Below are 16,931 nucleotides of genomic sequence, written 5' to 3'. Positions count from 1 at the left end.
TCTTGTCTATGGATGAGCACAAGCATATCCCCTCTGACCTGGAACTGTGAGGATTTCCCTGCTCTGCTGCAGGCAATAAACTCTCTTGTGCTTTTGTTTATTTTCCTGAAACTGAAGTCCTAGACTGCCATCTGGTTCGAATATGGGAGAAGCAATAGAGTTCTGCCTCAGGGATAACAAAGAGACCTTTGCAATCTCCCCAGATTCCCTTACCTCATGTCACTTCTCAACAAATCTATCAATAATTCATTCAACTAATACTGAGTCTATTTGAGATATATGTGACCATGGACCAAAATCATTTTTGTACTTATGAAACAAAAATCCTCTTTGATGGTGGCAGTAGTAATATAGTTTTTCAGCTACTAATGAATGCCAAATCTTGCTTTCCTCTGTCCGCTAGCAAATTCCAGAGAACTCTATCAGTTAATCTCTAATAAAACAAAAAAAAATTCAAGTTCAAACAAGAATATAAAACTTTGCCTTAGTAAATATTAATTTGTCTAGAAAAATATATCCAAATTGATGGTCATATTTATATACTCTATGATTTAAATACAAAGAAATACTACCTGATTCCATAGAAAGAGTATGAAACTATGTTAAAGACTGCCATTACCACTCTGTGAAGTGAGCAAATAATTTCTTCAAGATAGTAATTTCCTTATTGGAAAAAAAAAAGAAAAAAGAAAGTGGATAAGAGAATTCGGTGTGATGAATTCTTTCTGCTGCTAATTCAATATTTAAGTAAGATATGCTTTTCCAAAACTGTCATTCATGAGAATACAAACTAATGGGGAGCTGATAAAATCTGATGTTCCATTTATATTTTTCAGCTTCCTAAAATTCAGAACAATGAGGATCAATCAGACATTCCTAGAAGAATTCATCCTTGTTGGCTTCTCAGTCTACCCAGAGTTGCAGGTTGTCCTCTTTGTTTTCTTCTTTTTTCTGTACCTTCTTACCCTCACTGGCAATTTGACCATCATGGCCCTCACCTGGGTGGATCATGCCCTTCATACTCCCATGTATCTCTTTCTTGGTGCCCTCTCCTTCTCTGAAACCTGCTACACATTAGCCATAATACCTAAAATGCTGGAAGACCTGTTGTCCAAGGATAGAAGCATTTCTGTTGCAGGTTGTGGCCTGCAGATGTGTTTCTTCCTTGGACTTGGTGGCACCAACTGTGTTATCCTCACAGTGATGGGTCTTGATCGGTTCCTGGCCATTTGTAACCCTCTCCGCTATCCCACACTCATGACCAACAAAGCATGTGGACAACTTGTGGCTTCAGCTTGGATTGGTGGATTTTTTATCTCGTTGACAGAGACAACATTGATTTTTGGGGGATCCTTCTGTGGTCCCAATCTTATCAAGCATTTCTTCTGTCATATGCGAGCAGTGGTCAGATTATCCTGCCAAAATAGCCATATCACTGAGGTTGCTGTCACAATTATTTCAGTGTCTGGCTTGCTAGGAACATTTCTATTCATCATTCTTACATATGTGTTCATTCTTTCTACGGTTCTTAAGATCCCCTCATCTGAGGGAAGGAAGAAGGCCTTTTCCACCTGTGCCTCCCACCTTACTGTGGTCATCATTCATTTTGGCTTTGCCTCCATTGTCTACTTGAAGCCAGATGCCCAAGAAGGAGATGACACCCTCATGGCTGTCCCATATACTGTTGTCACACCCTTCCTCAGTCCTATCATTTTCACCCTGAGAAACAAGGACATGAAGAATTCCCTGAAAAAAGTACTAGGCAAGAAAGTTGACATGACAAAATGATCTTGAGTAGTTTCCATTGACAGTAAACACTCAAAAATACTAAGACATCTGTCCTATTATTTGAAAGTTTTCTCCTTTCCAAACCTAAGGAAGAAAACAGCAATTTAATTTCTGAGATTTTAGAAATCACATAAAGGTGTCCAGCATGCTTCAGTGAAGTTTTGCTATCCACAGCTGTGGCCAATATCCTTTAAAAAGAGACCTCTATCTTCTGCTGGCTATTGGAAAGGATAAAGTAATTCGATACAGCCTCATTCCAGTCAAATGTCAACATTTATAAGGTGCCATTGTTAAAGTGAGAGATGTGATATTGAGGAAAACAATGGTGTAGCAAGTATGTAGATTGATCAATATCTGAAGTTGAAAGGAGTGAGACTGAAAATAAGAACTTTGTACAGAACAAAGCTTCAACTCAGTTGTGAAATAGCTAAAGCCTCCCCTGGAGACATCCATTAGATGTCCACTTTCTTTCAGGACTAGAGATCTGGTATTCTGGCAACAGCCCCAAATCCTGGTAATCCTAGTCACACTAAGTAATGAGCTCATTACCCGTTTCTGACATATTTGTATTATAAAATAAGACAGACACAGAGGACAATATCTAATGAAATTAACGATTCTTGTATGTTAGAATTTTCAAGCCTTATCACTCAGGCCATATCAGAAAGGGAGATAAAAATGTCATCTTTCTAAAGCCCCTGAAATTGTCTTTTTTCGGTTTTTGTTTTTTTTCAAGGCAGTGAGGTTAAAGTGACTTGCCTAAGGTCATAGCTAGGTAATTATTTAGTATCTGAGGCTGGATTTGAACTCAGGTACTCCTGACTCTAAGGCTCCAAATAGCTATCCCTGAATTAGTCTCTTAAAGGTATATATATATATATATATATATATATATATATATATATATATATGGCATGAAAAATATCATTTAAATAACACTATTTCTCACAATATTTCTCTCAATGGGGTAGTCATGGAAAAAGAAATAGCCTATTCCCTTTCCTTATGCAAGTTGGTCTAATTTTGTTCCCTTAAAAAGTATTAAACCATCCTCTATAAGTCTTTGATTCAGAAATCTGAAGGTGCAAGATTGTTGGGATCATTTCCTCACAGTATGACTATAGAACAGTCATGAAGAGCTCCAGGATTTTTTTCCTGATTGTTTTATGGTTCTAGGTGGGCAACTCAGGAAAAGGAGCTAATCCAGCTGTGAAAACTCAAGGAGTCATCCTCCATCCCCATCCCTGTTCAATAAATTCTGATGAAGGCTAAGCAAATCTCCTTTTATGAATTAATAAATGATCTGAAAATGTGTCTTTTATTTGCATTATTTAACCTAAACTGGACAAGAGCAGTCTCAGTCCAGGAGAGGAATAAAACTTTATTTTATAGATGATTAGACTGAGATCCAAAGAGTGAATGACATCTAGGATAAGCTATCAATACATGTAAGAACCCAAACTGAAACTTAGATCTTGTTATTAAATTAAGTAAAACATTCATTCATACTATAAAAATAATTATTCATATTAAAAACTTATAAAAATTCCCATTAAAAAGGATGAAATAAAAATTAAACAATACTTGACACATTTATTGGTTAATTACTCACCATGGTTCTATTCTCTAACTACCTATTAAACCAAAAAAAAAAAAATCTGAATTCTATCCTAGAGAATTCCTTAATCCTTAAGAGTTCATTTTTATAAGATTAAATTTATTATGAATTTTACAACTTTTTCCCTAATCTTGCTACCCTTCCCCCCAGCCCCCAGAGAAGGCAATCTGTTAGTCTGGTTTCCATGGTATACATTTATCTATTTTGAATGTAATAAGAGAGAAATTAAATCCTTAAGGAAGGAAAATAAATTATAAGAGATAGCAAATTTATATAATAAGGTAACTTTTTTCATTAAAAGTAATAGCCTTTGGTCCTTCTTCAAACTCCAAAATTCTTTCTCTGAATACAGATGGTATTCTCCATCACAGATAGTGCCAAATTGTCCCTGATTGTTGCACTGATGGAATGAGTAAGTCCACCAACTTTGGTCATCACCCCTATGTTGTGGCTAGGGTGTACAAAGGCTCTGCTCATGTCACTCAGCATCAGTTCATGCAAATCCTACCAGGCTTCCATGAATTCCCATACCTCTTGATTTCTGATAGAACAATAGTGTTCATGACATATGTATACCACAGTTAAGCCATTCTTCAACTGAAGGACATTTACTTAACTTCCAATTATTTGTCAGCACAAAGAGGGCTGTTATGAATATTTTTGCACAAGTCAAGTAATGTTTTTACCCTTTTTCATAGTTTCTTCAGAGTATAGACCCAGTAGTGGTATTGCTGGGTCCAAGGGTATGCACATTTTTGTTTCCCTTTGGGCATAATTCCAAATTGCTCTCCAGAAAGGTTAGATGAGTTCACAGCTGCACCAACAATGTATTAGTTTCCCATATTTCCCAAATCCCTTTCAACATTGATCATTGTCCTTTCTGGTCATATTGATCAGTCTGAGAGGTGTGAGGTTGTATCTCAGAGATGCTTTAATTTACATTTCTCTAATAAGAAATGATTTAGAGCAATTTTTCATATAACTATAGATTGCTTTGATCTCCTGATCTGTAAATTGCCTTTATATATCCTTTGACCATTTGTCAATTGGGGAATGGTGTTTTTTTCAAAAATTGTCTCAGTTCTCTGTATATTTTAGAAATGAGTGCTTTGTCAGAAATATTAGTTTTAAAAATTACTTCCAATTTACTACATTTCTTTTGTGGATATAGTGGTTTTATCTGTGCAAAAGCTTTTTAATTAAAAGTAATCAAATTATTTAGTTTGTTTTGAATGATGTTCTCCATCTCTTCTTTGGTCATAAACTGCTTCCCTTTCCATAGATCTGACAGGCAAACTATTCCTTGATCCTCAAGGTTGCTGATAATAATTTTTATGTCTAAATTCTATATCCATTTGGATCTTATCTTGCTATATGGTATGAATTGTTGGTCTAATATAAGTTTCTTTCATACTAGCTTCCAATTTTCCCCACAGTTTTTATTGAAGAGAGAATTATTATCCCAATAGCTGGAATCGTTGGGTTTATCAAATAGCAGATTCCTATAATCATTTCCTGCTATTGAACCTAATCTATTCCTCTGGTCCTTCACTGTATTTCTTAGTCAATACCAGACATTTTTGATGACTGATGATTTAAAATATATTTTTCAATTTGGTAGAGCTAAGCCACCTTCTTTGGCAGTTTTTAAAATTGAAACCCTGGAAATTCTTGACTTTTTATTTTTCTGTATGAATTTACTTACAACATTTTCTAACTCATTAAAGCAATTTTGTGGGGCACTAAACAAGTAGTTTAGTTTTGGTCGAATTGTTATTTTTATTATAATAGCTCTACCTATCAATAAGTAATTGATGGTTGCCCAGGTATTTAAATATGGTTTTATCTGTGGGAGAAGTGTTTTGTAATTGTTTTAAAAAAGTTTTTGACCCTGCCTTGGCAGATAGACTCCCAGATATTTTATATTGTATGAGGATACTCTGAATGGGATTTGTCTTTTTAGCTCTCTTTGCTGCATCTTGCTAGTCATATATAGAAATGTGCAGATTTATGAGGGGTTACTTTATATCCTGTGACTTTACTAAATTTCCTTATTATTTCTAGTCATTTTTTAGATGATTTTTTGGGATTCTCTAGGTATATCATCATGTCATCTACAAAGAGTGAGAGTTTTGTCTCTTTCTTCTCAGTTCTAATTCCTTCAATTTCTTTTTCTTTTCTTATTGCTGAGGATAACATTTATAATATGATATTGAATAGTAGTGGTGATAATGGGCAAACTTGTGTCACCACTGATCTTATTGGGAATGCCTCTAGATTATCCTGTTTGCATATAATATTGTTGATGGTTTCAGATATATACTGCTTATTATTCTAAGGAACAATTTATTCCTATACTCTCTAATGTTTTTAATAGGAATAGTTTCTCTATTTTGTCAAAACCTTTTTCAGCATCTATTGATATAATCATATGATTTCTATTATACTAACAGTTTTCCTAATATTGAACTGACCCTGCATCCCTGGAATAAATCCTACATCATCATAGTGTATTATAATAGTAATAACTTGTTGTAATCATTTTGCTAAGACTTTATTTAAGATTTTGACATCTACATTCATAAGGGTGATATGTCTATAATTTTCTTTCTCTGTTTTAACTCTTTCTGGTTTAGATGTCAGCACTACATTTGGTGTCATAGAAAGAGTTAGGCAGAGTTCTGTCTTCACACAATTTTCCAAAAAGTTTATATAAGATTGGAACCAATTGCTCTTTAAATGTTTGATAGAATTCACTTGTGAATCCATCTGGCCCTGTAGATTTTTTCTTAGGGAGTTCAATAATGGCTAGTTGAATCTCTTTTTTCTCAGATAGGGTTGTTTAGAGTTTTTAATTTCCTCTTTACTTAACTCTGACAACTCATATTTTTTGTAAATATTCATTCATTTCTCTTAGATTGTCAAATTTATTTGCAAAGAGTTGGCAAAACAATTAAGAATTATTACTTTAATTTCCTCCTCATTAGTGTTGAGTTTACGTTTTTCATTAATGATATTAACAATTTAGTTTTCTTATCCTTTTGTAAATGAAATTTACCAGAGATTTATCAATTTTATTGTTTTTTTCATTAAACCAACTCTTGGTTTTATTTATTAGTTTAATAGTTTCCTCGCATTTGATTTTATTAATTTCTCCTTTAATTTTTAGAATTTCTAATTTGGTATTTAATTGGGGGTTTTTAATTTATTCTTTCTCTAATTCTTTTAGCTGCATATTTAGTTCATTGATTTACTCTTTCTCTTATTTATTCATGTAAGCATTTAAAGATATAATAGCTTCCAGCCAAGATGGCAGAGAGAAGACAGACACCGTGAGAGGTATTCTCTTTTTCCCCTCAGAAATAACATGAGAGAATACTCTCAATAGAAATTCAACCAACAAAACCCAGAAAGAGGAGCAAGGAGAAGAATACCTACCAAGAATGTTTGTCTCAGGGGACCATGGGTGAACTGAGAGAGTAGAGCAGAGGATCAGTGTTGGGATAGCAGCTGGGGAAGTCAGATGGACACAGCCATAGACACTTTGGTGAGTGGAAGATGTGAGGTCCAATTTTCACTGAGGAGTCTTTGGTTGAAGGGTTGGGCGGGGAGAGGAGCTAGGGGATTGTGAGTTCCAGCACAGAGTCTAAGAGCATGCCTAGAGAACAACCACCTGAGCCAGGGACCTGAGCTTCATACTTTCAGCAGGGGCCTTTGGCCACAACAAACAATAAACAACCCTCCACCCCCTCAGGGCAACAGAGTTCACTCAACAGAAAGAGATTAACTCCCTCCCTCAGGGCCCAGGCCAGTGTTCAAGGTCAATTCAGAATGTGGTGCTGAGGAATTCACACCAGAGAAAGCAACCAGCACCTCCTACTGGCTGGCCCTTGGAGTCACTAAGCCAAATTAACAAAGCCTCTAAGATCTTTAACAGTAAACCCCCAAGAGCCAGCTCTGCCCCCTCCTCACCCCACAAGATGAAAAAAGGCCAGAGAAAAGATAGGACTATGGAGTAAGACTTACTTGAAGAAATCAGGAAGGTGTTTAAAAATCAATTAGAAAAACTGGAAAAAGCAACTCAAGATAAAATGAACTCATTGTAAGAGAAAAATTAAATCATGCAACAAGAAATCAAATCCTTGGAAAATACAACTGGACAAAAACAAAATGAGAATAACTCTAAGATCTTCAATTGGGAAAACGCAAAAAGAAAAATGCTTCTTTCAAAACTACATTTGGGCAAATAGAAAAGTCCTTCAAAAATAGAATGGACCAACTGGAAAAGTAATTGTAAAAGATAAAGAAAAAAAGATGAAAAAAATACAACGAAAAATCTTCTCTTCAAAAAAAAAAAGAATGGAATCTGTGGAAACTAATGACCTGATGAGACAACAAGATCATGTTAAACAAAACCAAAAGTTCAAAAAAATAGAAAAAGGATGTAAAAGACCTCATCAGCAAAACCAATAACCTCGAGAATAAATCAAGATGGGAGAATTTGAGAATTATTGGCCTTCCTGAAAACATTAAAGAGAAAAAAAAGGCTGGACTTTATATTACAGGATTTGCTGATGGAAAGTTCCCCAGAAATCATAGAACCAGAGGGCAAAAGAGTTATAGAAATAATACATTGATTCCCCTCCTGAAAGAGATCCTAAAATGAAAACACCAAGGAAAGTTGTGGACAAATTCCAGGACTATCAGATAAAAGAAAGAAATCCTACAAGCAGCCAGAAAGAAAAAAAATTAAATACCAAGGAGCTACAGTCAGGATTGTGCAGGACCTGGCCACAGCAACATTAAGGGTTCGAAGGGCCTGGAATGAGATATTTTGAAGAACAAGGAAGCTTGGAATGAGACCAAGAATCCAATACCCAGCAAAGTTGAGCCTTCTCTACCAGGGAAAAAAATAGACATTTAATGAAATGGGAGACTTACAAGATTTAATGATGAAAAGACCAGAGCTAAATAGAAAATTTGGACATCAAATAAGAGGCTCAAGAGATATATAAAAAGGGAAAAAACTGCTATACATTAAGATCAAACTGGCTATATACCCACTTGGGAGAAAGAGGCTCATAACACTTGAGAACTGTAACTCTATTAGAGAGAATATACATAGTCAGAAGTGATGGACACTCATAACTTTTCTGTGACTCAGATAGAATGATTTAAAAACAATACTTCCTTATAAAGGGGAACAGTAAGGAGAAGGGAGGTTGGAGGGAGACTGAATGGGGTAAATCTGCTTACATCAAGAGCTTCAGAAGTCCTATTGCAATTGAAGGGAAGAAGGGAGGAGGTGAGAACCACCTGAATCTTCATCTCATCAGACTTGGCTTTAAGTTAACTTAGACACGTTTAAGCAAGTTACGAAACTTAGCTTCGAAGCATTCAAAGGGGAAAAGGGGAAAATGGAAAGGGAGAAAAAGGGGAAGGGGGTTAATTTAAGAGGGCAAACACATTGAAGGAGGAGGTATTAAGAAATAATATGGATAATGTGAAAAAAAAGGGGAAAAATACAAACAGAAGAAAAGTAGCACTGAGGGCAATAAAGAAGTAGTAATTATAAGTTTGAAAGTGAATGGGATGAACTCTCCCTTAAAGTTTAAGTGAAAAGTAGAGTGGATTAAAAGCCAGAATCCTACAATATGCTGCTTACAAGAAACTCAACTGAAGCAGAGAGATACACATAGAATAAAGGTAAAAGGTTGGAACACAATATATTTTGCTTCAGCTGAAGTGAGAAAAAGAAGGGATAGCAATCCTTATTTTAGACAAAGCAGCTGCAAAAATAGATAGTTTTAAAAGAGATAAGGAAGGAAACTATATCTTAGTTAAAGGTACCATAGATAACAAAGTAATTTATATGCTAAATATGTATGCACCCAATGGTATAGAATGCAAGCTCTTAGAGGAGAAGTTTAAAGAGCTACAGAAAGACATATACAGCAAACTCTGACAGAGGGAGACCTTAACCTCCCACTCTCAGATTTCTATAAATCTAATCATAAAATATACAAGAAGTTAAGGAGGTAAATAGATTGCTGGAAAACCTAGGTATGATAGAACTATTGAGGAAATTGAATGGAGATAGAAAGGAATATACATTTTTTTGGAAGTACATGGCACTTACACAAAAATTTACCATGTAGTAGGACATAGAAACCTAATGATCAATTGCAGAAAGGCAGAAATAGTGAATACATCTTTCTCAAATCATAATTCAGTAAAAAGTATATGTCATACTGGGCCAGGGAGATGAAGACACAGAACTAATTGGAAACTATATAACCTCATTTTAAAGAAGCAACAAATTATAAAAAGAATTAATTATTTCATCCTAGATAATGACAATAATATTACAACATACCAAAGCCAATGGGATATACTCAAGCTGGCTGTCAGGGGATATATTATATCTTTAAATGCTTACATGAATAAATTAGAGAAAGAAGAAATCAATGAAGTAGATACGCAAATAAAAAGATCAGAGATAGAACAAATTAAAACCCCCCAATTAAATACCAAATTAGAAATTCTAAAAAATAAAGGAGAAATTAATAAAATTGAAAGCAAGAAAACTATTGAACTAATAAATAAAACCAAGAACTGGTTTTATGAGAAAAATAATAAAATTTGTAGACCTCTGGTCAATCTGATTAAAAAAAAGAAAGAAGAAGACCAAATTGAAAGTATCATAAATGAAAAAGGTGAACTCACCATCAATGAGGAAGAAATTAAGTGATAATTCAAAATTATTTTACCCAAAACTATGGCAATAAATTGGACAATCTAAGTGGAATGTATGAATATTTACAAAAATATAAGTTGCCAGATTAAATGAAGAGGAAATTAAAAACATAAATAACCCTATATCAGAAAAAGAAATTCAAGAAGTCATTATTGAACACCCTAAGGAAAAAAACTCCACAGTAATTTCTCTGTATACAGATGGTATTCTCCATTTCAGAGAGGCCCAAATTGTCCTTGATTGTTGCACTGATGGAATGAACGAATCTATCAGGGTTGATCATCGCCCCCATGTTGCTGTTAGGGTGTACAATGTTTTTCTGGTTCTGCTCATCTCACCCAGCATCGGTTCATGCAAATCCTTTCAGGCTTCCCTGAATTCCCATCCCTCCTGGTTTCTAATAGAACAATAGTGTTTCATCACATTCATAAACTACAGTATATTAAGCCATTCCCCAATTGATGGACATTCAATTGACTTCCTATTCTTTGCCACCATAAACAGGGCTGCTATGAATATATTTGTGCCAGTGATGTTTTCACCCTTTTTCATAATCTCCTCAGGGTATAGACCTAGTCCACTTAGTGATCTTATCGGCTTCCATGGGTTCAATGATAATCTCTGTGCACATTATTCTCAGATTTATATATCATCCCTGGTCTATGTTCTGAGTCCTTATCTTGTTTCATCATAAGTCTACTGGACATTTCAATTTGAAAATACACTAAGCATCTCAAACTAATTATCTTTTCTTCCAAACCTCTATTCTGAACTTTCAGAACTCAGTTTCACAAACTAGAGTGGCATCCTTAACTCATTAGTCACCCCATGAATCAAGTAAGTTATGTTATTAATGTTATTATGTTCTTAACTTTTGTATAGGTCTCCTTCTCTCCACTTACATAGCCAGTACTACAGTTCAGGCTCAGATTATACTTTATTTCAATTCAGTTCTAGCAACATTTCAATCCATCTCCTGGAAAATTGCCAAATTAATTAGTTGTACTGAAGTGTGGGTCTGACCACAATGAACCCAATGAACTCCATTGGTTCCTATTACTACAACAATAAATATAAAACCTTTTTGGGGGAGGGAGAGCGTGGAGGGTAGATTAGTGTTAGGGAATAGGAAGGCATTTCTAATTTCCAATCTTCCCCTTACACTTTATGATCTAGCTATAAATGACCTATTTGTTGCTTATCAAGAATGGTATAACAATCATGCTCTCAGTTCTGTAACTTGGGATTGGTTGTCCTTTGCAAGGAAGTTTTTCATTCCTCTTCTCTGCTTCTTGCTTTTATTGACTTCCTTCAAGACTCAACTCAGCCATTGTTTTTTGCAGAAGTCTTTCCTATCTGCCCAGGTCTTAATGGGCAGCTAAGTATTATAGTGGATAGAGCATTAGTCCTGGAGCTAGGAAACCTGGGTTCAAGTCTAGCCTCAGATACTTAGCTATGAGACTATGGATGAGTCACTTAATGTCTTTTTTTCTCAGTTCTTTATTGTTCTGAGGATAAAGAATATAATAATTGTAAAGTGCTTAGCTCAGTACCTAGCTCATAGCAGACACTATATAAATGTTTGTTCTTATCCTTCATTAATAGCCAATGACACCAGTCATAAGTGAAGATACTCTAACAATCTTCCATGGAATATGTGGCCTTGAGAAATTGGTCTAAGGTTTTGACGTTTTTTGTTTTATCATTTTATTTCTAGATGCAAGGAATATGATATGATATGATATGATTTCTATGATGCAAGGAATAATCTGGTTCAGGAGCTCACATCACATCAGTCTGAGAATCTAAAAATTTAAGCCTGATCTATATCTTACCCCTGGATTCTGATGACTCTAGAGGAAAGAGTGAGGCTAGTGACTTTGCACAGTCCTGCCTCACTTAAATCCAATTTACTTGCAAGTCAAGACATCACCTTCATAAATTCATTAGTCTTTGCTTTTGCTATAGGTTTGAATCAAATACCTCTTGGTAAAAACTAACTTGACTTTTAGGGGTTAAATGGAGTTGGATTCCTAGTCACTGAGTCTGTTAAAATGAGAAGAATAAATTAGGGAATTAAACAGAGAAAAGACAGGCTATGTAGGGGATGGAAGAGAGAGGGAAAAAGGTATCAAGTTGGAATAGTGACCCAAATAAACCATCTTACACATACCATTCTCTCATTTGATCCTTACAACAACACTACAAAGCAGATGACCAGACCTCCATATAATAAGGAAGCACAGGGGTAGCTAGGTGGCCTAGTGAATAGAACACCAGCCCTGGAGTCAGGAGGACCTGAGTTCATATTCATGCTCAGACACTTAATAATTACCTAGCTGTGTGACCTTGAGGAAGTCACTTAACTCCATTGCCTTGCAAAACAAAAACAAAAACAACTAAAAATAAGGAAGCACAGGTCTAAATTGTCTAACAATTAGTTATACCTAACAATTAACACCAAGAAAACAAAAGTGTTCATCAACCAGAACCACACCATCCATATTTGAAACTATTGATTACAGAAAATGGATAAATTCTGAATAATATAGATAATTTGAAATACTATATATACTATAAATAGATTTTTGAATGTTATAGTACCTTCCCAATATGCTATCCAGGGAGATAGACAATGATAATGAGGCTGACATACATTTCAAGAGCTAGCTCAGTATTTGGAAGACTCTGAAAAGAATTCTGGGAGAGAAGAGGTATTATTAGACTGATAACCAAACTGAAGGTCTACTGAGCCTAAAAGTGTCTGAAAATGAAATTGTTTTTTAAATTGTCTCAGTAAGATTCTGAAGATAAGCTGGCAAGAAAAGATTCTAGATAATGAGGTCCTTTCTCAAGCTAAACTGCCAGGCATTTAAATGTAACTACAGAAAGTGCAAATCTGATGGGCTGATCATGTTGTTATAATGCCAGCTACCAAAAAGACTATTTTATGGAGAACACACAGAAGAAGAGCTCACAGGGTGATCAGAAGAAGTGATACCAGGACAGCCTGAAGGTCATCAAGAACTTTAGAATTGTTTATACAGTGTGAGAGACACAGGCACAGGTGTGCCTAGCATGACATATCCTCATCAGAGAGGGTGCTGTTCTCCATAAGTGAGGTTGATTAGAAGCAGTTCAAAGGAAATTTTATATATATATATATATATATATATATATATATATATGTAGGTTTCCAGGTGTTCATATGGAAAATTTGTGCCTGACCTGTGGTAGAGCATTCAGAGCTCATTAATGATATTTTATCTTTCATTGTCAAAGAAGACCATGAAATGAGGGAGATGATGCCATGATATGTACATGATTTGGATTTGAGTGGGGGGATGCTGTACTCAGTCACCAGTCTCACTTTCTCTTCTAGAGCCATGTGGGTCCAATGGCCAGGTATGTATTAGGATAATTGGAGGTGGTCCTGGATGTGAAGTAATCAGTTAACTGATTTTTCCAAGGTCAAACAGCTAATAAGTTGGAAGTGTCTAAGGCTGAATTAGAACTCCAGTGCTGTATCCCCTTTGCTCTCTATCTGCCCCTCATAATGGTCTGATCAATCACAACCAGACACACTTTTATTTGTCTCAAACAGTGATGTCATTTTGGTCTTCTCCTATAAGGAAGGATAAGAACCAAATCTTATGGAACCAAATTCCAGCTCACACCCAGTCTGCTCCACCTCCACATTGGCTGGACAGGTACATTCATTTTTTTCCCCCCATTTCCAGATTTCTTTTATTTTTTGACTTCCCTTATTAAACTATAAATCCCTTAAAAGCAGGGACAATTGGTTTTATTTTTGTTTGCCTAGTACTTAACAAAAAATAATTAGGTACCACACACGCTGTTTATCCATTCCCTATCAGTCTATCTGTCTGTTTATCTGTCTACTTATTTATTTATCTATCTATATCTAATGTTTTTCTCCCTAAAATGTAATTTACTCAAAAGGCAGACATGTTGCCTTTCTTTGTATTTTCTAAGAATAGCACAGTATCTGGCACAAAGCATTTATTATAAATGCCTCTGATCAATTCATTTGGGAATGAGAGTGTGGAGGTGGAACTGAGGCTAGAAAAACAGAGTGGAGGGGAATGGGGGGAGTAGGGAGAAGATGGCATGTCTGGTGTTTGAAAGACATTTTTCCAACCTATTCCTTGAATCCCTATGGGAAATGGAACAGTCTAAAGTCAAAGTCAGGACAATGATGAAAAATATAATTTCACAGAAGGAAATGTGGATATCATCTAGGCCAAATTCTACATTCTACATAGGAAGATACAAAAATTTGGAGAGCATAAGTGAATTATTCAAGGTCTCGCAGTGTCTTGAAAACCTTAAAATATCTTTCATTGTTCATTGTTTTAGGACAACTAGAATGATTTAGATCATTTCAGTCACACAGAACTCAGTTCCCAATGGATTGTAGAGCTCCCAAAGTAGGACAAGCAAGATGATGAAGTGTTTGAAATTCATGTTAAATGAGGACTGATGACGGGCAGCTAGGTGGCACCGTGGATAGAGCACTGGCCTTGGAGTCAGGAGTACCTGAGTTCAAATCTAGCCTCACACACTTAATAATTACCTAGCCATGTGGCCTTGGGCAAGCCACTTAACCCTGTTGCCTTGAAAAAACTAAAAAAAAAAAAAAACAAAAAGGAACCAAAAAAAGCAATAAATGAAGACTGATGAAAGGAAAATCAAGATATTTAGCCCAGAAAAGAGATTTATGATGGATATAAATATTTTCAAGTTCACAGGGCTGCCATAAGTAAAAGAGTCCATATTGGCTCTGCTTGATCCTAGAAGGCAAAATTAAGAACAATGAATTGAAGTTGCAAAGTGGTTACTTTAAATTTGATGTCAGTGAGAGGAGAAATAAATATTTCTGTCAATTAAAACTATTTAGAGAAAAATGGCCTCCCTCAGAAGGTAAACTTTGAATGGAGGTCTTTAAGAAGAGGCTTTGTTTACTTAGTTTTTAAAATCTTTATAATTTATTTTATATATTTATGAAATTATTTAAATAATTTGAGAGACTTTTGGCCAAGATGGCAGAGAGAAGACAGGCACTGTGTTAAATACTCCTCTTTCCGCTCAAAAACAATATGAGACAAACCCCTTAATAGAAATTCAATCAAGAAAACCCAGAAAGAGAAGCTAGGAGAAGAACACCTACCAAGAAGGTCTGTCTCAGGGGACCTTGGGTGAACTGGGAGAAGAGAACAGAGGATCAGCTCATGGACAGCAGCTGGGGGAAGACAGAGAGCTAGCCTCAGCCATAGAGACTTCAGTGAGAGGCCTGTACAAGATCCAGTTTTAGCTGTGGAGTCTTTAAACAAGGGGGAGAGGAGCTACTGGAGAGTGAGTGGCAGCACAGAGTCTCAAAGCACACCTGGAGAGCAACCAGCTGGGTCAGGGACCTGAGCACCATACATTGAGCATAGCCTTTTCCCAGAACAAACAAAATACAACCCCACCCACTCAGGCTAAGGCGTGGTCAAAGGAGTTCACTCAACAAAAGAGATTAACTCTCTTCCCCAGGGCTCAGTAAATTACTTAAGGTCAACACAGACCCTGCTACTGAGGACCTCAATCACCCCAGAGAAAGCAACCAGTGCCCCATACTAGCTGGCCCTTGAAATTACTAAGTCAAGTGAACAAATCCTCTAGGATCTTCAAAAGTAAAGCTCTGAGAGCCAGCCCCCCCAACCCAATATGCTAGAGAGATGAACAAAGGCCAGAGGAAAAGGGGGCCCATGGAGAAATGCTGAGAGGCAGACAGATTCCAACCCAGAGATATAGCACAGGTGAGGAGAATATGAATTGGTCTCCAGCCCAGAATGACTTCCTTGAAGAATTATCAAGAAGGAGTTTAAAAATCAATTGGAAAAATTGGGAAAAGAAACTCAAGAGAAAATTTAAAAAAATGCAAGAAGAAATTGACATCATACAACAAGAAAACAAATCCTTGGAAAATAAAATTGGACAAATACAAAATGGGAATAACTCTCAGATCTTCAGTTCAGCAAATGCAAAAAGAAAATGATTCTCGAAGACCTTCATTTGGGTAAATGCAAAAAAGAAAATGATTCTCTCAAAAATACACTTGGGAAAATAGAAAATTCCTTCAAAAATAAAAGTGACCAACTGGAAAAGGAGTTGCAAAAGATAAATGAAGAAAAATCTTCTCTAAAAAAAAGAATGGAATTAGCAGAAACTAATGACATCAGGAGACAACAAGGTTGTGTTAAACAAAACCAAAAGATCAAAAAAAAGAAGAAAATATAAAATACCTCATCAGCAAAACCACTGACCTTGACAACAGATCAACACAGAATAACTTGAGAACTATAGGTCTCACAGAAAACACTGAAGAGAAAAAAAGCCTGTACTTAATATTATAGGATTTAGTGATGGAAAATTGCCCAGATATCGTGGAACCAGAGGGAAAAATAGTTATTGAAAGAATACATCTATGCCCTCCTGAAAGAGATCCTAAAACACCAAGGAATCTTGTGGTCAAATTCCAGAACTATCAGATAAAAGAAAGTCCTGCAAGCAGCAATAAAAAAAAAAAATTAAATACCAAGGAGCCACAGAAAGGATTATGCAGGACCTCACTGCAGCAACATTAAGGAATCAAAGGGCCTGGAATGAGATATTTCAAAGAGCAAGGGAACTTGGAATGCAGCCAAGAATCCAACAGGCAAAGCTAAGCCTTCTCTTCCAGAGGAAAAGATGGACATTTAATGA

At 35.8% G+C, this 16,931-nt stretch overlaps 1 protein-coding gene across 1 annotated transcript; it reads left to right on the top strand.

Annotated features, from left to right (window-relative positions):
• The first annotated feature begins 855 nt into the window (after positions 1 to 855).
• Positions 856 to 1,788, top strand: OR10X1 (olfactory receptor family 10 subfamily X member 1). The gene has a single exon (XM_074220485.1). The coding sequence runs from the start codon at positions 856 to 858 to the stop codon at positions 1,786 to 1,788; it is 933 nt and encodes a 310-aa protein (XP_074076586.1).
• Positions 1,789 to 16,931: the final 15,143 nt, after the last annotated feature.

Source organism: Macrotis lagotis, chromosome 2 (genome assembly GCF_037893015.1).
Source record: "Macrotis lagotis isolate mMagLag1 chromosome 2, bilby.v1.9.chrom.fasta, whole genome shotgun sequence".
Classification (NCBI taxonomy): Eukaryota; Metazoa; Chordata; class Mammalia; order Peramelemorphia; family Peramelidae; genus Macrotis; species Macrotis lagotis.
Note: the sequence above shows the minus strand (reverse complement) of the source record. Positions and strands in the feature narration are given on the sequence as shown.